This window comes from Neovison vison, chromosome 13 (genome assembly GCF_020171115.1).
Source record: "Neovison vison isolate M4711 chromosome 13, ASM_NN_V1, whole genome shotgun sequence".
Classification (NCBI taxonomy): domain Eukaryota; kingdom Metazoa; phylum Chordata; class Mammalia; order Carnivora; family Mustelidae; genus Neogale; species Neogale vison.
The window spans coordinates 101,300,605-101,325,331 of record NC_058103.1 but is presented as its reverse complement, the minus strand read 5'-3'; the positions used below and the strand labels follow the sequence as shown (position 1 = coordinate 101,325,331).

General features: G+C 44.5%; 1 protein-coding gene across 1 annotated transcript in view; it reads left to right on the top strand.

Moving 5' to 3' along the window:
- Nucleotides 1-2,291: 2,291 nt before the first annotated feature.
- Nucleotides 2,292-24,727, top strand: part of MYO1E (myosin IE) — a 195,259-nt gene continuing 172,823 nt past the window's right edge. The window contains exon 1 of the mRNA XM_044230483.1: nucleotides 2,292-2,677. Coding sequence (XP_044086418.1) covers nucleotides 2,675-2,677 — 3 coding nt within the window. The 5' untranslated portion in view covers nucleotides 2,292-2,674. The remainder of the gene's footprint in view (nucleotides 2,678-24,727) is intronic.

The window sequence follows — 24,727 nt, the reverse complement described above, 5'->3', positions numbered from 1 at the left end:
TGTACCCCTGCTTTACAGGGAAAACAACCACATCTTTGCCTGTCTCCCTTGAAGCCCATGTCAATCCGATTATTCATCAGGGTTGACTGTGGATGGGATGGTGGCTTAGGCAACATGTCATTTCCCACCTAAGCAGTGCTTCTTGTATAATTGGTAAGCTCCAATATTCCTTTTGGTAACCTCTGTTCATTAGTTCCTAAGATACCTGATCATATTCTGGCGTGCCCCTGCAATGTGGAATCAGTTTCCCTGGGAATTTGGTGGGTCCTGGCTGTTTGTACCTTCCCAGTACCTAGTACAGAGTGAGTGCTCAATAGATGTTTTGCTATTTCCTGTCCAATTTGTACTAGATCGCTGCCAGATGAATTCCCTAACCCAAAATGTAGCTCCTAGTATGGAAGTTCCTTGCATAAAACCACTGTTGCTTTTCATTATATTTGTACCTTTCCTATAATTATTTATTGTTTTAATATTATCTTCTGGGGCTCCTGGGTGGTTCAGTTCATTAAGCGTCCACCTTTGGCTCAGGTCATGGTCTCAGGGTCCTGGGATGGAGGCCCGTGTTGGGCTCTCTGCTCAGTGGTGAGTCTGTTTCTCCCTCCCCTTTGTGATCTCTCTTGCTTTTGTTCTCTCTCAAATAAATAAACAAAATCTTAAAAAAAAAATAAATATAACTATCTTCTGTCTTGCTCCTTCCCAAATTGTAAGCTTGGCAAGGGAAGAAACCACTGTGCTCATGGTTGCTGTGCTGACCTATAGTAGGCATTTAATCATATCTGTTTCCTCACAGAATGGATGATTACTACAAGAATTTAAGAATGTAGTCAACATGATTTTCTTTCAACTTTAAAATGGAGATAAAATTTACATACCCTTCTATAAGGTATAATTCAGTGTCTTTCAGTATATTCACGAAGTTGTGCAACCATCACCACTAATTCCAGAATATTTTTATCACCCCAGTATGAAAACTGTTTCCAAGGTTTAGTCCATGTTGTGGCCCATGTCCGCACTTCCTTCCTTTTTAAAGGCTGAATAGTATTCCATTGTATGGACATACCACATTCTGTTTAGCCATTCCAGGCAAGATGATTTTTTTTTTAAAGATTTTTTTTTTTAAAGATTTTATTTATTTATTTGACAGACAGAGATCACAAGTAGGCAGAGAGGCAGGCAGAGAGAGAGAGGAGGAAGCAGGCTCCCTGCTGAGCAGAAAGCCCAATTCGGGGCTCGATCCCAGGATCCTGGGATCATGACCAGAGCCGAAGGCAGAAGCTTTAACCCACTGAGCCACCCACGCGCCCCGGCAAGATGATTTTTAACATCCACACCAACTCTAGAGTCCTAGATCAAGTGAAGACCTACCGCCAAAGTTCATAAACAATAAATCATAATGCTACATACTTTCTCTAAGCCAGAAGTTTTCATTTCTTACCTGCCACAGATCCTGGGAGAACAGTCATGTTGTAACCCACCAAGATTACCTTCTGAACGCTTAAAACAATAAGACCACACTCTCTACCTTATTTCAGGATTCTTCCCCCACCTCCAATGTCCTTCTCACTGCCCACTCCATGCCTTGAAACTCCATATTCTGGAATAATTCGGCTTTGCAGGTATGGTTGTACAGCTAATTGTTCTCAACAGATAGGGTTGACTGAGGTGGGTGGGTGCTTTTTCCCTCACTTACCTTTCTCCTGTCTCTCTGTTCACTGCAATGCAACTTTTTCACAATTCAAAAGTCCCCAAGAGAGAGACAGAGGGAAAGGAAAAAAAAAAAAAAAAAAAACGGAAAAAAAAAAAAAGCCTTCCTTTGTTTTCCAAGGAAATTCAGGTAAAAGGAGGGGTAGGGGAAATGATATTTTTGACTTTCCTCACAATCCAGACATTGGAAAGAAAAGGGATTTCCTTTGGGCTGCAGCCATGACTCTGATCTTTTATGCTGATAAAATATTTCCTTCTTAAAAAAAAAAAAAGTTATGGGAAAATCATACCACATCGACTTGGAAGCCACACCTACTGTAATTTTCGCGTTTAAAAAAAGAGAGAGAGAGTCTTGCTCACTTTCACGGAGGGTTTTGCGCGGTTGAGGTCTTGCACCCGGGAGCGAGCCGGGTCAGCGGCGTTCCTTTGGAAGCTAGCGTGGAGGACTACAGGATCCAGAGGTCTTTGGAAACTCCAGCAGCTCCAAGCTTGTTGGCTACCACGGTTTCCCTGAGGAGTGACGCTGTGAAAACAAACCCTGATTGGTCAGGCCTGAGCTGAATTCTCCATTTATGGACAGATTGCCCAGCCCGAACCGAGGCTCTGCCGGAGGAGTACAGAGTAAGTGGCTGAAGAAAGAAGGAGCGATCCTGGGCAGCCGGGCAGACGCGCGGAGAGCATCGGGCTCATCTACGCGGGTTGCGAGCGCCTGGTCCGAGTGGACCCCTGCCTTTGGCAGGATGTGCCCCGTCTGCTAAGTCGCCTCCTTCTCGCCCTTCACCTAGCGCCGCCGATCCCGCCTGGATGGAGTCCCCCCAGGGTTCCCATTGGCTCCTGTGAGTGCTTGGGTGTCGAGAGCCTGTTTTTGGCGAAGGGGACCAACTTTTGAAGTTTGCCCAGGAGTCTGCGATCCAGCCCCAGCTCCCCGGCAGCCGGACCCGGCAGAGGAGGGACCGCAGCGCGAGTCACCATGGTGAGTTGGTCGCGCGGCGTCCCGGGACGCCTGACCCTGGGATGGGGCAGGAAGCGCCGGCGCGGGGTACCCACCTTGGGCGCGCAGCCCAGGCCAGGGGTGGAGAAGGTGGACGCGGGAGTCGGCACGTCGCGAGCTCTGCCCGCCGCTTTCCGTAAACCCTGGCCGGGGGAGAGGGAGCGAGGGGGCCAAGGAAAACTTTCTTTCAAGTCGCTCTGGACGCCGCGAAACTTTTTGTGGCCGGGTTGCTATGGCTGCCAGCTGTCGGAAGCCAGTGTATGGGCAGCTCTGAGCTCGGGGGCGCGGCCCTCGGAGGGGACCCCTCTCTTCCTGCCGGGCCGGTCGACAGCGCCCGTGCCCCGGCGTTCCCGCCCGCTGCGGCCCGGAGCGCGGCTCTGCGGCGCTGCCGCCGGCTCGCCGCGCCCCCTCCCCTGCGCGCCCCGCGCTCCCCTCCCCGCCGGCGGGCACGGGCGCCGGCTGCCTCCCCGCCTCCCCGCCTCTCCGCCCCCTGCGCCGCCCGCAGCTGTCCCGCCTGGCTGCTGCACGCTGGCGGGGGCGGAGCGGGCCGCACAAAGGGCGGCGGGGGCGCCAGGTAGGACGAGCACCTGGCGCTGGGCGGGCGGCCGAGAGCGAAAGTGGCGCAGCCGGCAGCCTGGCCGGCCTGGCCTTCGCTGGGCGCGGGCCCGCTGGGTCTCTGCGCCCGGGAGGCCGAGTAAACACCCCCACCCCTGCCCCCCACCCCTTCCCCGAGGGCTAGGTGACTGGCGCTTCTCGGTGTACCGCGAACCGGTCGCCCGGGAGGAAGTCGAGTGTTTTGTTCTTTTTCCTTTGGCACTTTGGGAATACAGGGAAGTGGCTGACTTTTTCTCCGACTGGCTTCTGACTTTTCCTCTCCCCGCCCCCGAGAGCCCCAACTCCGCCCCCATTAACCTGAGCCGCATCCCCCCCGGGTCTCGGTGGGGTGTACGTTTCTTCCCGAAGCACAAAAGCAAGGACTCGGTTTTGAAGAGATGGACAGTCCATCCGAGAAAGAAAGAAAAAAAAGTTCGACTACAAGGCTTCATAGTTTCCACACTTGCTCCTTTTCAAAGAACCCTGCTCGGGTAGATGGCCTGATCCCCTTCTGGTTCGGTTTGTTCGGTTTTAATGATTGTGAATGTGGAGTTAAGTCAAAAACGGTAACTAGTACAACACCAATTTAAAAAAAAAATCTGTCCTGCGTGACCGGCCTGAGAAATGTAGCAAAGGCCCATGCGAACTTACGGTCGAAACTCAAAAGCAGCTCTAGACCCAGTGCTGTTTATTCAAAAGAATGTTTCTAAAAACAAAACAGTCTTTAAAAGGGCATCTTTGACACAAGCTTTTTCTTTTTACGTAGTCCAAAATTGTGTCACTTCTGTTCCTCCCTAAGAGGACACTTCATCTGTAAATAAATTTCCTCCTTAAGTTTCAGGTTTTAAGAAGTCGGTCTAACCTACATTATTTTTGGAACCCCTGGGAGAGAACCATTTACTTACACTGTGTGTGTAAGTGTGTGGTTGGGTGGAGGAGCGACCGAATTGGGCCACTACCTAATTGGCTGCTTGAATCTGAGCAATGTGATAGTCCTGGTACTTTGGAATTGCTATCATTGTTTTCCGTGAGTCAATATTTCTAAAAAAAAAAAAAAAAAATCAATGTGTTTATGTCAAGAGCTTCAAGAAACTTAACTGAATTCAAATACTTGAGAGCTACCTTGAGAAAGTTAGCTTTCCCTTAGTTAATTCATTTTTCTTGCTGGACACACTACCAAAGTAGTCTATGATGCCTTTTCTGGAGACCTCGGAATCTCCATACTCAGTTTGGCTGCATTGCTTTTGAAGGTGGTTGATCAAATGGGTGCAGAGGAGGCATGTTGGAAGGAAGAGACTTGTTGCCAGAGTTGTGTAATGTGTCTATGGGAGGACAGGGTGTGACTTACCTGTTGATGGGTTCCCTGCCAACAGCGCAGATGGCCCCGTTGCGGGCAGCCAGGCGACTATCAGCGCATCAGAAAAAAGTTGAAACAGCTGCTGTCCTGAAATCGGAGATTTGCCATCGCTGCATCTACTAGATGTAGAGTAGCATGGCAAAAATGAAATGCATCACTTCTTCCCTGGCTCGAGAGATTGTTCATTAGCTATGGGAGGTTGTCTGAGAGCAGCGTCATCCATCTTAAACAGAAACCTCAGTTACACTGTTTACTGTTTATGTAAGATGCCTTCAAGCCAGATGAGGCTGCATTTTGTGTGTCACATCTGTCTGGGTCTGCCCAGCTGCATCCTTCAGCCGCTCAGTACCGGAAGAGAAGGGGCATTGCCTTCCATGGGTGTGGCTGAGGCTTAGCCTGGAGAATAGAGTTCCTCGGGCCCTCGGGCTGTAGGGAGAGCACCTGTACTGTTGTTTGCGGGTTTGTGTGTGTGATCTTTTAGGAAGTCTGGTGGCACGTGAGGAAGACTCTCCTCTTGTCCCCATGGCCCTCCCAAGACTCATTCAATTGTGACTCATAAGGAATATTGTCATTTTCTGACTCATGAGCATAATATCCAGCTTACAGTTCACCTCCTGTCTCTTTCCTCAAAGTTCACTTTGGACCACTTTTCTCCATCTTTGGAGAATCAACAACACTACCAGGCGATATAAATTTGTACCTTTTTCCATAGGAGACTTGAAGAACTGAAAAAAGAAAAAAAAATCTCTGCCTGCCTTTATAATTCAGTGGACCTTGGTTAGGAGGGTACGGCAGTCTCCTTTGTCTTTTTTTTTAAGATTTTTATTTATTTATTTGACAGAGATCACAAGCAGGCAGAGAGGCAGGCAGAGAGAGGAGGGGAAGCAGGCTCTCTGCTCAGCAGAGAGCCTGATTCGGGGCTCCATCCCAGGACCCTAGGATCATGACCTGAGCAGAAGGCAGAGGCTTTAACCCACTGAGCCACCCAGGCGCCCCTCCTTTGTCTTTAATTAATAATCATACCCTACTAAGATTTCTTTTGTCGCGTGTGGCTTTATCATTTACAAGGGAAGTTCTGCTTTGTGGCCATGATGGTTTGAATGGTCTAATAGGCTAGAGCCCATGTCTGTAGCTCTGCCATATGCTTTGAATGCAGAAATTATTATTCATAGGGCTTCTCTGAAGTTAAATACACTAAAATATTTAAGTAAGTCTGAATTGGCCATTCCTTCAGACTGTGGTCAGGTCACATTCCTTTTTCCTCACTTACGTAGTACTTGGGAGTGAGTTGCACAAGTTACTCATAAAAAGTACACAGGAATAGACCTAGGAACTTAGAAATCTGTCAGATAGCTGACTGCAAGGTAGGTAAGTTCCTTTGGGTGAAGGTAGGGCATGTATTTAGAAAGTCTGGAATCGATTTCAGATGTTTTCTGGGAAGGTAACCTAGTCCATTCCCACTGATTAGTTTATCAGATTTGCTAATAGTTTCCGGGCCAAAACGACAATACAAACCCAAAACAAAACAGAAAATTGGGTTGAAATACAGAGAAGTTTTGTGTGTGTGTGTGTGTGTGTGTGTGTTTTAAGATTTTATTTTTAAGTAATCTCTACACCCAACACCGGACTGAAATTTATAAGCCTGAGATCATGAGTTGCTCTTTAGATCGGAACCAACCAGGCATCCCCCCAAAAGTTTTGACGGACGCAGTGGGGTTAGGGAAAGAGCTAGAGTTCACGACGTTATCTAGGGGCCAATGTGAGTTGGCCAGCCTCATGGGAGAAGTTTGATTGGTGCGACATGAAGGGAAAGCCAGCGGAGCAGCAGATGGAGAGGGATAAGAAGTGGAGGAAGCAGATAGTTGGGGAAGGTGAAGGCCGCCTACCCCATACTCTTGCTAGGGATTTCAGCTTTGTGAGTGGTTGCAAACACGAATATCTACAGGATACAATTTTTGCCGGGATGAGGCTGGCCCCTAGAGAGCAAATAAGCCCCTCTAAAAAAGGCATCATTACCTGACCTTAGATCATGGTTAGTTATGTCTACCATATTACCATGGTTAGATCGGCCATATTACATATTTCAAGGGAAGCTGGAAATCCAAATTGTTCTGCCGGACTTGCTGATTTTTCAAGTGTTCTGGCCATGGCTGAGAGGCTGAACACCTGCAAGTCAGCTGTTAGCAGCCACTCAATTGTAAATCTCAGAATGGTATCCCTGAGAACCACATGCTTCCTTCCATTCACCCACCAGCAAGACCGTCTAAACTTTGGCTCTATACCAGTAATGGTGTTTTATTAATACATCCACACCTTCCCACTGCGTTTCCCTTAAGAGAGGGAGTTGCCTGGTATTTTCAGCACATGGAACCTCCAAGCTATCAACAGGGAAAATCTGCATCCAGATTCAGAGCTATCTAAACATCAGTGTAAGTATGTAAGTTGTGTGAGTGGTGAGGCTGTAAATTGAATTTCTCTTTCTTAACCCATCACCCCCCGCTTTAGGTGAAAATGCCTCCTTGCCCTTTCCAGTATGCTGGACCTCTGTTATTACTCCTTTCTACAGCTGAATGTCATGAATTTGAGGTCTGTCTCAGGGGTTCTCCTTCCGGCTAGATAATGAGCATTTTGGTAAATATGACTTGGAATACGACTTTTTGCTCCTGTACTCAGTGTTAATGTCATGAGCTTATGTGAGACTAAATAAAAGAGAGAACATGCAGTACTTTGCATTTCCTAATGAGAAAGGATTGGGTCTCATTACTTGAAAAGAACTTGTGAAAGCTTTCTTCATCAGCTTCAAAAAGCAAAAATATTTTGAACCTATACACAAATGCAGAGTTTTATGAGCTTCATTATGGAATATGTAGAAATTTTGTACAGTCATGATTTTTTCAAGTATGAGTCATCTGCTATTTTTTTTTACAAAGAAGCAGCGATTATGTTTTCATCAGTATGTGATTAAAATGATGAGTTTTTAATATTTTTATTATTATTATTTTTTACCTTGCTGGGATGTAATATTTACAGAGCAATAAGGGGTTAAAGGTTAAATGCCAAAGGTATTAAAAATAAACATCCTGGCCTTACAAGCACATTCTGTAATAATGGTAAATAAATTGTGTTTTGAATTTCAGCTTCACAATTTATTTTGGCAGAGACAAAAGGTTTTGGGGCACCCTAGCAAAGTTGTGTTTTCTTTCTTTCTTTCTTTCTTTTTTTTTTTTAAATTTTACCTATCTTTATGACAGCCACACTTGAGAGAAGCAGAACTAGTTAAGAGTGCTCCCCCAAATAGAATTATTGGCTTTATGGAACCTGGGACTGTACCACCCAATAAAGTCAGCCTTCCCTTTTTAGTTGCCACCACGGAACAGTATCATTAATGTATAAAACATTTCTTTCTTTCTTTTCAAGATCTTATTTATTTACTTATTTGACAGACGGAGATCACGAGTAGGCAGAGAGGCAGGCAGAGAGAGAGGGGGAAGCAGGCTCCCCACTGAGCAGAGAGCCCGATGCAGGGCTCGATCCCAGGACCCTGAGACCATGACCTGAGCTGAAAGCAGAGGCTTAACCCACTGAGCCACCCAGGCGCCCCTACAAAGCATTAATGAATGGCTGAAACTCTTTTTTTCTTACTCCCTTTCTGACCTAAAATATTAGTGTTCAGCCGTGTCACCCATCTTCATACCAAGGCCCTCAGCTGTTTCTGGAAGTTACATTCAGCCTCAAAGGAGAAAAATATGGGCCTTACCGAAGATGTGAAATATCATATAGAACAGGCTTTGGAGGACCGAGAGGAGGTGGCTCTTTCCAGGCATAAACAGAAGAACTACTTGGAAGGAGGGCACATGATTCTCTCCCATGTTCTGAGTTCTGATGTGTTTGGTCAAAGTTCATTCATGGGACTTTATGATTATATGCTACATGTAAAAAGAAAAACGTACCACATTGTAGAAGGCCAAGGAGAGTGTTTAAGAATTCTACCCTAGGGGCATCTGGTTGGCTCAGTAGATGGAGCATGAGACCCTTGATCTTGAGGTTGTGAGTATGAGCCCCATGTTGGGCATAGAGATGACTGGAAAAAATAAAATCTTAAAAAAAGATTTCTTGTGTGAAATCCTTAGGTAGGATTTCACAGGGAGGCTTAGAGTGGTTAAATGACTTCTGAAGCCTTAGAGAGAGGATTTGGCTGAGCTGGTGCCAAGATCCAGGTTTTCTGATCCCAATCTAAAAAAGCTTTCCTCACCAAACTGTAGTGGTGGATTAGAGTCTATTTCCTTAGAGTCTAGACATGAGCATTTCTTTCTTTCCTTCGAAAAAGCTGCTTGAAGATGGAAGGTCATTTATTTTTGATTCATTATTATATCAACTTTAAAAGAGCCTAAGGAATAAATTTAGAAGAACTCACCCATGATACTGCTACCCTAACAGTAATTATTTTCATGTCTTTGGGTTTCCTTACAGCCTATCCATGCACACCATTTTTCTGTAGTTGTAATTATGGGGCAAATGTACAAGTGGGGTTTGGTATTTTCCCACCTATTTTAGAATTCCTTTTCCTTAGTAAGCATCATATTTAGGTGGTAGTAGAATAATTTCCATGTAGCCTGATTATCCAGCCTGTCATAACTGTATAGAAACTTTGTCGCCAGAGCTATGTCCTGGGGAGGCCCTCTCTGTACCCCCTGGGACCACACGGGTCAGCAGTGAACTGCTCAGCTTCCTGTCACTTCTGAGACATGTAGCCCCCTCTCTGGTACAGAGTTGGAAGCAGGACAGGCAGATTTGGGTGACACTCCAAACTCCTAAGCCCTGGCTCAAAGGTGGGTGCCGTTGGTGTTCTCTGTAGATTATGATGTTGGTACTCAAATATGTGACACCCGTGGGTGCTGAGGCCTCTGGCTCCAACTTAACAAGTATGAGTGATTTTTATCAGAGAATGCAACTAGTTGGAGAGCTTTGAACCCCAAAAGTGGAAAAGGCAACAGTAGTTGGAGAAGAGGGAATAGCGTACGTGTTGAATATGCAGAATCCTTATCAAACATGATGGCAGTCACTGGGAAATCACAGATGAATTACACACCGCCTTGTGTGTAATGAACCCGATCTGTTAATTTTATGCTCGTTCACAAGCAATTGCATAACATATTTCTAATTTGAAATTTCTGAATCCAGGCATCTGTATCGCGCTTCATTATTTCACGTACTTGGGAGGGAAGGCAAGGTTGATTAAAAAATAATCTATCTTAGTTAATTTTACCCAGTAGTGCCAGAGTGGGATAATTTAGACCCAAGAACATTGCCCATTATGAGTAATAAGGGTCTGGGCTTTAATTTCCTTGTTTTGGGATTTTGCATATCACAAAGTTTGCATTCTGGATGATATCACACAGAGAGTAAGTGGAAAAGTAAAAGTCATGCCAAAAAGCTCTCTGACCTCCAGTAAACTAAAGAGGTAGAAAACAAGGGGAAAGAGATAACCCCAAGAAATCTAACCTGTTAGTCCTTGTACATGACAGAAAACAAATAAAAAATTAGGATACCATATCGTAAGTCTCTTAGTGATTTAATTGGTTTGACCAGCATTTGATGCTGACAGCAACTTAGCATACTATTTCTTGGCAATAGAATGGTTTGGGCAGTATCATTTTCTAATATAGGGCTTTTCAGCAACAACAAGAAAGTAAGGTTGCTTTTAGTGTCCCAAGTAGATGCAGACCTTTGTTATAGGAAATTTGGACTGAAATGTAGAAGTATCTATTAAACTGCTTTAGAGCCTTAAATAAAGATGGCTTCCTCTAAGACTTGGGAATGCTCAAATGCCAAAACAGGTCTACGAAGTGATAGCAATTCAACTTTCCCCCATCAGATTGTCAGAGATTCCTAATATTTGGGGGTGTCCTGAGGTCTTCTGAAAATATGTTGAAAGCTATTGACCTGTCCCAACAGTGTTTGTAATAGTAAAACCAAAAATAAACTGGACCAATCTAAATGCCTATTAGTAGAGGAATGCCTAAGTATGTGTGACTTACTGATAATAGGGTATCAGTATGGATAGATCTCACAAAAGTAGTGTTTGGTGAAGAGGCAAGTTGTAGAAAGATACATATAATAAAAACCATTTAAGAAAAATTAGGGGTCCCTGCATGGCTCAGTGGGTTGAGTCTCTGCCTTCAGCTCAGGTCATGATCTCAGGGTCCTGGGATTGAGCCCTGCATCGGGCTTTCTGCTCAGTGGGAGAGCCTCCTCCCCCCCCCCCTTTCTGCCTGCCCCTCTGCCTACTTGTGATCTCTGTTGAGTAAATAAATAAGTCAATAAATCTTTTTTTAAAAAAGAAAAATTAAAAACCACAAAATTATATATATTGTTTAGGGATGTATTCTGCTAAAATACAAATCAATAGACTGGAAAGATACCAAATTTAAGCTGCTAGAGAGGGAGGAGAGGCCTTCCTGGCTGGCTCAGTTGGTAGAGAGTCTGACTCTTGATCCCAGAGCTGTGAACTCAAGGCTTAGCTTTGGTGTACAGATTACTTAAAAAAGAGAGAGAGAGAGAGAGAGATGTAGAGAAGGGAGAAGGCTGGGGTCAGATGACTAACTTTAATACTATTGATTATATTTTATTTGCTTTATGTATTAACAAATTCAATAAAATAGTATCTTTAATTCTAGGCAGTGTGTGCATAGGTGTTTATGTTATGCTCCATACTTTTTTTTTTAATGCTCCATACTTTTAACATCTTTTTCCAATTAAGAAAAGACACATAAATATGTAAATCTTCATATAGTTTTAGGAGGTTGGTAACCCCCCGAAGCCCATATGATTCCATTCCAAGAGTTGTAGCAAACATTGTGTTGAGATGAATATTAGGGAGTGTAGTCAATTGTGGATCTACGTCAGATTATTTTAATGACAGTTGACATACAATCAGATCATTATTAAGTCCCATTGAATGTTATGTAAAGGGTTATTAGGGGTTGTATCCCAGGATGTTCAGTACATTAGTCACCTTTTCTTGCCCTATTGTGTCTGCTGGCTTTTGGTATAATAAACTACCCCAAACTTGGTAGTTTAAGTAATAAACATTCATTATATTTTTCATGATTTGTGCATGGGTTGGGCAGTTGTGGTCTGGACTGGCTCCTCAGATCCCTGTGGTCAGCTGATGGCTTGGCTAGGGCTGGATGATCTAGGACGTCCTCACTCCCCGTCAGATAGCTGGCACAATTTAAGTGGGGGCAGTGGAGATGACTTGGCCTTGTGTCTCTTGTCACAACTGGCCAGTCCTGGCTTGTTTACATAGCAGTGGGTACAGGGTTCCCAAGAACAGTGAAAGAGCACACACGTTTTGTTTTGTTTTAAGATTTTATTTATTTAACGCACAGAGAGAGAGAGAGAGAGAGAGAGAGAGTGTGCGCGCACAAGGAAGGGGGAGGGACAGAGGGAGAATCAAGCTCCCTGCTGAGCAGGGAGCCCATGCAGGGCTCAAGGCCAAGGTCCCGGGATCGTGACCTGAGCCAAAGGCAGATGCCCAACCAACTGAGCCACCCAGGTGCCCCTAGCACACACTTTCTTTAAACCTCAGCTTGCATCATGCTTGCTGTTGTCCCGTTGGCCAAAGCCAGCCGCATGGCCAAGCCCAGAGTCAGCGTGGGAGAGGGCTCCCTGATGGCTCAGCGACAGTTTCCCACCCTCTCAGCCTTTTCATTCAGCTCGCCTTAGCTGGGTGAATACACTGAGGCAGGAATAGACTCTGCGACAGCTTCAGTCTTTCCCTGGCCGGCCCTCTGAACCTCTGTGTACGGCCGAGGCCCCCGTGGCTCCTGATCTCCTGCTAAGTTCCCAAAGCACAAGGAATTGGAACTACGGTTCTTTTGCATTATGGAGACTCAATATCATCTTCAAATTGCTATTTTTGTTGGAGAAAACAAGTAAAAGCAGAAGCTAACAACCAGAAGAAAAATAATTTTCTGTCGGTTAAAGGGAGCTTTGTGAACATAACAAAAATTTTACAAGTAAGTCCAAACCGAGATTGCAGTGAACCATGCCAAACCAGACTGGGCTGGATGGCCCGTTGGACAGAAGGGTGGAACAATTCTGTTTGGAACAGGTGGGGACAATACCGCTCACTGCTTAATTCTGCCGTTTCGGCCAGCACTGAGCTGCCATGTGGACAAAGACTTGCTTCACACACAAAAATCCTTTTTTGTCTTGGTTGAAAGCCCTATCTTGGCCCGTAAGATGGTGCCCCAAATAACCCCATGTCAGTTCCATATTCTGTGAGCCACAGGCTGTGCTATCTGTGGGCTCCTCAACAAGATGTGAATTGAGGATTAATTTGGCTTTGGACATGGTTCTCAAAAATCCATTAACCCATGGGCTTTCACTTTGACTTTCTCTCTCTTTTTCTAAATGGAAAATTTTAAACTACACAAGTGGGGAGAAAACTCACCCCCCAACTTCAACAAACTTGACAACTCGTGGCTGATTTTGTTTTCTTCATTTTGTTAATGGGGTGTATCACACTGATTGACTTATGGATGTCGAGCCATCCCTGAATCTATGCAATGAATCCCACTTGATCTTGGCATATATGGTCATTTTGTTTTATTGTTGAATTCGGTTTGCTCGGATTTTGTTGAAGATTTTTGCATCTATGTTCATCAGGGGTATTGACCTGTAATTTTCTTGTGGTACTCTTGTCTGGTTTTGGTATCAAGGTAATGCTGGTCTTGTAAAATGAGTTTGAAAGTGTTCCTTCCTCCTTCATTTTGAGTTTGAGGGGGACATTAATGCTTCTTTAAATATTTGGTAGAATTTACTGGAGAAGCCATCTGGTCTTGGACTTTTCTTTATTGAACTGTTCTTGATTACTAATTGAGTCTCCTTGTTAATAGTTTAGATTTTCTAATTCTTCATGATTTGGTGTTGGTTAAGTTGTATGTTTCTCGGAATTTATTCATTTCTCTTAGGTTGTCTAATTTGTTAGCATATAATTGTTTCAATCCTGTTTTCTGTATTCTCATCTTCCCTTGGTTTATGTTGGAGCAAATCTTAGATATCATTTTATCTTATCTCTGATCAGGTTGGTTTTTAAATAAGCAAAACTCAGCTCTTGGCACTAATTACTCTTTGGTAATTCCCTTTGACTTTTAAGAGGAGGGTCTTTGTTTCACAGAATAATGTAGATGTCTCCAGTCACTGGGCAGTCTTGATACTTGTCCCCATTTTGTCTGCAGGAGTATGGAGCAATGATATCTCAGCAGACGTTGTCTTGCATTGCAGGACAGGGTGGCTCCCTACCCTATAGTCCTAGCTCTACTCAGGTACTATATGATTAGGTAGGATTGGTAGAACCAGTTCATGGATGCTGGTCTCTTCATTCCTTCTTCCACATGCCTGCATCATGGTGATGACTCTATGAATAATACTTGTTTCTTTCAATGATCAGAAGCATTTGAAAGTAGACTGTCAGGATAAGAAATATCCTGGAGACTTCTTGGGTGGGGGTTCCATGAAATTGCTTAACTTTGTGTCCATGTTCATATGTGCTTTTTTTCCTGGGAAAAAGATTTATAAATCCCCAAAGTGGTCTATGGCCTCCCCAGATGATCCTCTAAGGTCCAAAGAATTTAAATGGCATGACCAAGGTCACTTGGTAAATTAATAGAAGAGGTGGCCCTAGAGTTACAAGTCTGTTTCTCTTGAGGCACAATCAAGGGGTCTTGGTCCTAAACCTGCTTTTATTGGAAAAGTTTGAAAATCAAACATAATAAAGCACTAGAGAAAAGGAAGGTGGTAGGTTAAATTTTTTTCTGAGATTCCCATAGACACTAAACCAATGTAAGTTACTATGAAGTAATGGTAGGTATTATTTGTTGGCAACTAACCTGATTTTTCAGAATAAGAATAAAGTATAAAAGGATGCTTGGGTGGCTCAGTTGGTTAAGCTCTGCCTTGGGCTGAGATCATTATCCCAGGGTTCTGGGATCGAGCCCCACGTCAGGTTCCTTGCTCATTGGGGAACCTGCTTCTCCCTCTGCCTGCCACTTGCCCTGCCTGTGCTCGCTTTCTCTCTCTCTCTTTCTGACAAATAAATAAAATCTTTAAAAAATTAAAGAATAAAAATAAAACATAAAAACAGACTCACAGCATTGGTCTTACATTTATTATGTTTTTAAATTCTCCAGTGATCACAAAGAAAAGTCTGTACCTCCAGTATGACTTCAAATATAAATCAAGGGCATAAGGTTTTGACTTTATGTAAATTATTGACAGTTCCTTATTTTCCTGGTAAGGATTTATTCTTATTAATTATAAAATTAATATTTGTTCATTGAGGGCACATAGCGAGAAAGAAATTGCTGGGTTCCAATGACTGGATGGTGGAGAAGATTACTGTACTCTGTTTTTGTCATCTAGGACTAGGGCTTGGGGTGTAGGAGAAAGAAAGTTGGAGCTTGGATAGTGTCTTCCTTCTAGCTCTTTCTGTCCCCTTGTCCAAGCCCCAGCCACATCCTCTATCTACTGTCCTGTCCTTTCCTCACGAGGCTCTTGCCTTTCTAGTTGCAGAAAGTTTGGAGATGGCAGGAAACATAGTTTGCACTTGTCCAGAAGTGAGACACATAATTAAGGCCGCTGCACGAAGGGCAGCTTTCTCCTCCCACCTTGGTCGCAGCCCCCTTTTCTCGTCCTTGGTGGAAGCCTGCTTAGCACCTCTCTCCGATGACTGTGGAGTGCCAGCATGTGAAATGTTGTGTGGTCTACAGAGACAATAGGCACTGTTGTCTTTGTTTGGGGTGATGAATTAGCCTTCAGTTTTTGCAGCAGTGGTGGGTCAGTGTCAGGTGGCACAGGTGTATTTCATGTCTCTAAATATAAGAGGTACCGAATGCAGGAGTCTGCCAGTTGCCGAGTCCGATGGATTCGACCTCTGCAGTGTTGCTTCAGTTTAACCTTTTTGTTTCATCTCTTACCTGGATTGCCTGGCCAGGTCCAGCTAATTGCTGTGTCCCTTACAGGCTTGGATGTTCTCAGTTTGGCTGATGTTTAGCCACAGTTAATTCCCCATCCCAACGGTCTCTCCTTTGAGGCCTGTCCCAATTTCGCCTTCTTGAGTCTCAGAGTGGGAAATTATCTTCAAAATCCCATGACAGTCTATCTGCAAAGATGTCATGATTGTTTATGTGCCATTTATCGTCTCATCTGGTCATTTTCTTTTCTTTCATACACACCCTCTGGATGTATATCGGTGGGCCATATGCTTGGGGAGTGTCTGCCAAGGTGTATGTTGGGAGGTAGAGATAAAGGAAGTTTCCAAAGGAATTCTTACATGTTAAAGTAGACTTACAGCCCTTACAGCCCTTATTCATCTTTGTATCCTACCTCCTTTTGTGATTTGTTCTACTAGGTATACAGTGCTATTTTTTTTTTTAAGATTTTATTTATTTATTTGACAGAGAGAGATCACAAGTAGGCAGAGAGAGAGAGGAGGAAGCAGGCTCCCTGCTGAGCAGAGAGCCCAATGCGGGACTCGATCCCAGGACCCTGAGATCATGACCTGAGCCGAAAGAAGCGGCTTAACCCACTGAGCCACCCAGGCGCCCGCTATTTTTGTTTTTGCTTTTGTTTTTTAGAAAGTTTGAGAGAAGCCTCAATGCCGTCTGAGTTTCTCATTACTTGTGTTCTTTTTAAAAACATTTTATTTATTTATTTGAAAGAGAACACAAGCAGAGGGAGGGGCAAAAAGGAGAGGGAGAAGCAGGGTTCCTGCTGAGCAGGGAGCCCACATGGGTCTTGATCCCAGAACCTGGAGATCATGACCTGAGCTGAAGTCAGCCGCCCAACCAAGTGAGCCACTCAGGCACCCCCAGTGCTATTTTTAAGCCTATTGGGGAAAAATGCTTGCATTTCCTTCTCTGTGTGAGTAGTCTTTAAAACTGCCCTCTTGGTCTTTATTTTGAGTAGAGAGAGGGCGGAACTTCCAACGCAGTGTAGTGCTCCTTAAATCCACGCCTATAAACTGCTGCTCTTGGTTACTCAGCTGATGGAGTGAAACAGGGAGGGGTGAGGCAGTGAAAGCACCCTGTGATTCAAATGTCACCGGGGCCTTTGATTTTACTGGGAACGATGAAGTTGTCTGATGTCGGTGTCACTCCTCGCTTCATTCAGCTTGCCTCTGGAGAGATGGAATGGTGAGGACAGAGAGGAGGAGGATAAAGATACTTAAAAGGGCACCTGAAAGCCGAGCCACTCATTGACTGGAGGCAGGAAAATCCGTCTGCCCATCGTACCTGTCTTCACTCACCAGCCAGCTATAAAACCAGGGCAATCACCACCCGCTTGCCCCCTTCCCGCCCCCACCCCCAGCTGTTTTGGAATCTGTGAAAAAAGATAGTTCTCCCAGAAAATGGAATGAATCTATTGTATCTTGCCGGGGATCTTCCTAAATGTGGAGGTTTCAGGAACAGGCAGAGATACAGAGGGACAAAGGGACTACAAGAATCGAAATGGGATTTTGGAGCAGACAGTATGTTTTTTAGTTGCTTTGTGGTTTTGTAAGACTGGTTGAATTCAGATGTTTAAAATTCACAGGTAATCCAAATACTGGTAAATTCAAACTGTCCTCGTGAAATCTTTCTGCTGGAACTCATCAACTGATAGAATGGGCAGACTTGGACTTTTTGAGCTTTTTGGAGTATGTTTTCCACACTCCGCTCCAGGTTGGGTGGTGTGAGATGTTCTAAGCTCTCCAGAGTATTAAAAAAATGGCCTCCAAGGTGAGGCAGGAGGAAAGGGGAGAAGTCCGAGTAACTGGTGGGGTCTGGAAAGATAAGTATCATCACCAGTTAGAACATTCTGAATGACATTTTGAGATTCTTATAGACCAGGAGTAGTGGAGTTGAGACAGGCAAGGTCAGTTGGGGCCCTCCTACCAACAAGAGGTTTTTTTTTTTTTTTGAAAGGATTTTATTTATTTATTTGACAGAGAGAAATCACAAGTAGGCAGAGAGGCAGGCAGAGAGAGGAGGAAGCAGGCTCCCTGCTGAGCAGAGAGCCCGATGCGGGACTCGATCCCAGGACCCTGAGATCATGACCTGAGCCGAAGGTAGTGGCTTAACCCACTGAGCCACCCAGGCGCCCCCAACAAGAGGTTTTTGAGTGATAGTAATTCATTAAGTATTTGCTTATTGCCCTGTCCTGCTGATGTAGGAAAGATGTTAGGGTTTGAAGCCAACCACCAAGAAAGAATTCTTGAGAAATCTCTGGTCTCAAAAAAAGGTGGTTTTATTACAACACAGAGACAGGACCCTTGGGCAGAAAGCGCTGCACCTGGGTGGTGAGTAGAGGCCCAGTATATACTTGTAAGTTGGGAGGGGCTTAGGGATAGTGTGAGTCTCTAAGGAATTTTGGAAGCGAGGCTTCCAGGACCTTGAGGGGCTAGCTATTGTTAGGAAAAGGTCTTCCATTACTGTCTAATAAAACCTTTAGTCACAAGACCCTCCGGATGTATATCGGTGGGCCATATGCTTGGGGAGTGTCTGCCAAGGTGTATCTTGGGAGGTAGAGATAAAGGAAGTTTCCAAAGGAATTCTTACATGTTAAAGTAGACTTACAGGATCCACGGGGTCAGGCCAAGCTTGCCTTTTGCCCTTAGCAAAGCGTTAACATCTAGGCAGCTGAGTTCCTGGAGGAATGTCACTCTGCCTGTTTTAAGGACTTGTGAATGGGCTGTAGGTAGTAAGGAAGTTAGTTTTTCTTTTGCCTTTGCTTCTTCCTACATCATGACTAGGCTGTATAAACTCCTTAAAGGGACACCGAGTCACACTCATTTTTGTGTTTTCATATCACCTGGAGAGGTGCCTAGCACTTGGTACAATCAGCAGCTTTGCTGAACGCAACCACACTGTTGTTCCCCACTAGACCGGAAATGCAGGGAAAGAGCTGAAAGCCTTCCCGAGCAACTTGGCCATGGCATTGCGGCCTCCAGCGGGTGAGTGATTGATGAGAGCCGGTGGATTAGAGTAGACAGTTAACTAATTGTAAACTGAAAATGTTTTTTCAAAGATAAAAATAGCCCCCTCGGATAAAACCTTTTAAGTTTTGAGCTTCCTTTTGAGTTTTCTCTTAATAGAACAGGATATCAGCAACTTCAGCTCAGCTCCTGGAAGGCAGAGGCGGCCGAAGAAGCTGGTGGGCTGGAATGGCTTCTGGATCTGACTCTCACTCTCTTCACTACAACCCTCCTTCACTTGGGACCCAGAGAGTTACCGGATTGCCGGAGGCCACACAGCCGGTCCCAAAGGCAGTCCCAACTCATCCCTTTAAGGGATAGTGCTGTTCTTCCCAAGCAGACATGGAAGCAGAACCCACCAAAGCCCTTTGAGGAGAATTTCCCAATGCCCAAGGGAACCTTTCCAAATCAGGTGTGACCTGTGACCTCGCTTTCCAGCTCCTCGCTGTCACAGTGTGCTGGTTAGGCTACGTTTGGTGATGGAAGAAATCAGTACCAGAGAGGATAAGAAGGTTTTCCTTGTTCGGCGATGTGGACCATCAGAATATAAAATTATTAGCTGACCAAGTTTCTGTCTGTTCAGGTTCAAAGAGGAGAATTTACTGCCGTTTTTTTTTTGTTTTTTTTTTTTTTTTCCCTTAGTGGGCTAACCGTTCACCTGCCAGAGTGGGATCTGGTTTTGCCCGCCTCCAAAGGCCGTTTGTCTCCTAGGAGATGTGCTAATGGCTTAATTGTTTTGTTTATTCTGCTCCCCTCCGGTCCCCGTAGCTTCATTTGCATCGAGAGTAAAACTTTTTTTTTTTTAAAGTGTCTTGGCATTTCCTTTGGTTTTGAATAGCTCTTACCGTTTACTCCCAATGTTTTTTTTGAAAGGTTGGTTAGCTCTTAGTGATAGGTGTGGCTTTCTCTGAGTAGGAGTTTTTCTGGGTAAGGGATAGAGAAAGTAAAAGGGAGAGATTTTAAAAAGAAATCCTAGGCACTCTCTCTGTAAAACAAGAGGCAGATTATTTTGGAGCCCGATATTTATGCAGTTATGTTCACTTGGCTCACATACTTGAGTTTTGGGGGTTAAAGGATTAATACATGCAAAGGAATGTTGATATTTAGCCTGACAAAAACTGCATTTACAGAGCTAGGGGTTTGCTTTTTCAAAATGTAGAAATGTCAAGGTTTATTTCTTCACCTATGACAAAGAATTCCAAATATGAGACTATTCTGGTTCATGATGGTAAATGCATTTTTTTAGTTTCATGTAAATGACACATTTTGGATCAAAAACTTCATAATGTACTAGGACAATAATTCTCAGTGCAGGGTGGACTCTGACTTTGGGGAAGGAAGGATTCTTGCAAGGGAAGGTTGAAGAAGCTCCAACACACTGAGGTTGGTTGAACCAGGTATCCTGGCTTCTTCAAATGCTTTTTTCCCCAGGCGCCTGCGTGGCCCATTTACTTAAATGTCTGCCTTCAGCTCAGATCTTGATCTCAGGGTTGTGAGTCCCACACTGGGTTCCGTGTTCAGCAGAGAGTCGCTCTGCCCTACTGCATCTCCTCCTTCTCCCTCTGCCCTACTGCACCTCCTCCCCCCACCCACTGTCTCCCTCTCTCTTAAGTAAATAAATAAAATCTAAAAAAAAAAAATGCTTTCTTTCCTACAAACTGGAGGATGGAAATTTTAGAACTGGGAAATCATGTAGGAGATCTTGCTGTTATAAATCACTGAGACAAACACAGGATCATGCTATTTTTGGATGTGTTTGTAATTATGCAGGGTTTCATGATGATAAAAGTTTTCAGTGGCTTTTTTAGTTTCTGAAGGTATCTTGTGCATTGCATTCTCAGTTAGTGCCTCTGGAGACCTTCCCTTTCCTTGTGGGAGTATGTGCCTGTAATTTTCACAGTTTTTCCCAGCATCCAGAAGAGAAGAGAAATCCGTTATCGCAACGAACGATTCCTGAGGACCCACCTGCGTCTATACCTCCTTTGAGGTAGGTGTTAGTTTTCTTCCTACAGACAGGGAAACAAAAACCTGCTCAGGGTCACCCATCTGAAAAGTGGCAGAGGAGGGATTTAAGGCAGGAATCCAAAGTCTGCTGGGAAGGGGAGCTGTCTGTTCCCATACACATGCACATTCTTAGCTATGGGTCCTTGGGCCAGCAGTGTAGGCACCAGCTGGGATGTTATGAGAATGACAGAACTCCAGGCCTCACCCCAGATCTACTGATTCTGAATCTGCCTTTTAACAAGCTCCCAGGTGACTGAAAGCCCTAGAGCACAGGAACTCTATGGCCCAAGCAAGGTAACATGCTACGAAACATGTCCCCAGAGGAAGTCTGGGGGTTGTCCTCCAGGATACCATCTTACAAGGACAGGGATGCAACCAGTCAGTCAATCCTTTCTAACTATCTTACTGAAGCAAAAATGATAGAGCAGTGTTCAGAAGTGGGACAGATAGAAAGTTGTCTGAGGCCATTCTGGAGTTAGATGCACAGAGTCAGTGGCTGTCTCTACCACGCTTGGAAAGCCCTCTGCCCAGAGTGGTTCCTCCGTGGTTACGGTCAATGCCAAGCTTGACCGTTACCGGTCCCTCTGAGCTACTGCATTGGTCTTGATAAATTGTTGGTTGGTTACTAGCACCTCACTGTGAACTACTCTATCAGACCATCTAAAGCCACCCAAGAACAGATTTTGTCAGGCTAGAGAAAAAGAGAGAGATCCAGAGTGGGAATATCAATAGTACAAAAATGGAGACGGTGGTTGATAAAAAGCCCAGCCTCCAGAACATTCCAATCCTGGGGCCAGAGAAAATATCCCCTTTACCTTCTCTTCCTCACTGGTTTGCCTTTTAGTATTTCTCTAGACATCTAGATTGGATTCGTCTGGGACCTTGTTGGTCATTATCTTCTCTTCTGGACTCTTGCTGGTTTCCAAGTCCTGTGAGCGTGTCCTCCTTTTCCCAGCTGTCACCCTGGGTTGAATCTGTGATCTCTTAGGCTGGGACCATCCCAGGAGTTTCTTAAGTGATCTTCACTGTCTTCCCCCTGTAGTTCATAGAGACAGCATTGCCACAGTCATTTTCCTGGTAATAAGAGCTTTGCACCTGTCACTCTTACTCAAAAACTCTCAGCTCTTACAGAAAACAGGCTAAAGGCCAAAATGTGGTGCTGTCTCAAATCTCTTCCAGGCTGCCCCTGTCCAACTCTTATTTTCCTGTAGTCCTTCTGGGATGTGTAAACTCCTGTGGGGCCGCTGAATGCCTTGTCCCTGCTGTTAGATCCTAACATAGTGCCTGCGCACAATAGGTTCTCTCTCTCTAAGATTTTATTTATTTATTTGACAGAGAGGGAGAGAGCATGAGCAGGGGGAACTGCAGGGGGAGAGGGAGAAGCAGACTCCCCACTGACCAGGGAGGCTGGCATGGGGCTCAATCCCAGGACCCTGAGATCATGACCTGAGCTGAAAGCAGACACTTAACCGGCTGAGCCACCGAGTTGCCCCAGCATACAACAGGTTCTTAATAAATATTGATTGATTAATTGAACAATGAATGAATGAACTGATTCTCATGTCCATGCTTTAGAGTCGGGCTAGAATTCACTTCTTGGTCAGGCCATTCTTCATGACTGGCCTCCCTTCCCTTTCTTGCCATTTATCAGAATCCTCTGAGGCCTGCATAAAGGCTCATTTCCTGGAAACTTTTGATTTAGCTCACTGAGTTCATTCCTTCTTCAAATCAGCCCTTGCCATGGAGCTATTTATTTGGTACTTAATTATATGCAATCTTGCAGGCTGTCTGTCTGTATGTGCGTCATACTGTGTAGATGGACTATAAGTCCCTCGAAGTCAGAAAAGATTTATATTTCTTTATCCTCTTCAGAATTTGCCATCTTTCTCTCTGGCCTTTTCACATTTCCCTACCTGCCCTCCTGGTTCCCAAGTCACTGGCAGCTCCTTCATAGCACCTGGGTTGGGTGTGATGCTTGCTTGTGGGTGAGGCACCTCTCCCCTCAGGAATGTGTGCGGTCCCCAGGGCATGTCCTGCATCTTCTGGTTTCTCTTTGTGTCATTTACTCTTTGTAGAAATGATGGATGCTATAAGCTTTGTCCTTCTGCGTTTTATGTCCCTCCTTTTCATTCTGCAATGTCCATGGAACTCCCCTTTCTCCACCAATACAAGTACAAACATGGTGAATAAAAGTCAATGCCATTGTGACTCAGTGTATCCTCCTTGTGTGAAGGTGAGTCAGGAACCACCAGAAGCAGCGGGAGTGGATCTGTTCCATTCTGAGTGGGAGGCAGGAGCCTGCCTGGTGACAAGGAGAGTTTTTTTCTCCACCTTAGGTTTCCTGGAACCAAGCAGAGCAAATTATTTAACTCTGTACTTCAATTTCTTTTTTTCTTTTTCTTTTCTTTCTTTTTTTTTTTTTAAAGGAAGTAAGAATAGTCTGTGTTCCCTTTTCTAGTGGTGCTGCATTGAGTATTAATAAGAACATTATAAAATGCTTTGAATGCAATCATGGTGACATGTGAAGTATCATAACCCGATCATAGCTGAAGCTCTGTACTATTGCCCCTCCTTTCTGGCTCTCCTGCCTACCCCCCAAAGCGGGAGGCAACGCTTCCTAATACAGTTATTATGTAAAGATTTTTCCAACAACCTTGTGTGACCTGTTAAGGAAAGACATCAAAATTGGAATCAATCGTGTAAGGTTATAAACGTCACAAGAAAATAGGCACATTTCCGCTTGACCTACTCAGCTTCAAGTGTTCACATCTGCCTAGTCTGGGGAGGGATGAATGGCAGAGAAGAGAAATCACAGAATGAAATGAATTAGTAATGAATTCATTGAACTTGCGCAGGGTGGCTTGCCTATTTGAAAAATTCTTGGCAAAATTGCTCATCACCCTCCTCCATAACTGGTTGGGTCATTTAAAGAAGACTTACGGCATTTGAATTTTCTGAAAAGAGCGAGTCCAGTTCAGCGTTTTGTATATGGTAGATATTTTAAAGCACATGACCCTTGTCTGCCTTCTTCTTGGGCTGGAGGAAGGACACCCTTGTCTAGAAGCATGCTAAACCCACGATCATATCCTATTCTTAAACATGACAAACTCTTGTTACAAAATTATGTAAGAGGCATACATATACATAGAGATCCATACTGAGATGTTCTCCAGAGAACTTATGGGAGGAAAATAAAATAATTAATTACTAACCAAAATAAGGTTTCTAATGATCCCTTTTTCTCCCTCCTCTGCCTGGGTGCTCCCCTTCCATGCCCCAAGTCTTATCTAGGCTCAACAAGATCCCATCCCCTCCAATAAGCCTTCTCAGATCTCTTTCTCTTCCCTATGTCTGTGGCATCTGTTTAAAATGTCCTTACCTCCCGCATCCTGGTCTGCCTGGTGGTACAACACTCGGGATTCCATGTCTCATTAAGATGTGGACCTCTGAGGGCAGGGCATGTTTTGGACACAAGCCAATGGACTCCATCTCGTTTATTATTTATGTATTTGTTTATAAAAGATTTTATTTATTTATTTGGCAGAGACACAGAGAGGGAACACATGCAGGGGGAGGGGGAGGGAGAGAGGGAAAAGCAGGCTCCCACTGAGCAGGGAGCCCAACGTGGAGCTCAATTCCAGAATCCTGGGATCGTGACCTGAGTCAAAGGCAGTCCCTTAGTGACTGAGCCACACAGGCGCCCCTCCCTCTCATTTAGAAGGCCCCGTAGATCTTTTTAAAAATGTCAGTCTCTGGACTCCATCCTAGTGAAAATCAGAGTTCCTGGGGTGGGACTCAACTATATGATCTTTCAAAATTTCTTGGGTGATTCCTAAAAACAGCCCAGGTTCGGGGTTAGGAGTAGATATTTAAGAATTGTTGCCTGTGCTACCGTTTGGTGCAACATCAAATGCAAATCAGTGAGGCAATATATTTGCTGTGCTGCAGTGAGCCTCTGAACTAGGAGATTCGAGGGGTTGTTTGTGTTTTGTTGATGATGAAATGGGGGGAAGGGATGGGGAGTGTATTTGTTTAATGCATGTATTTCTTCTATAAA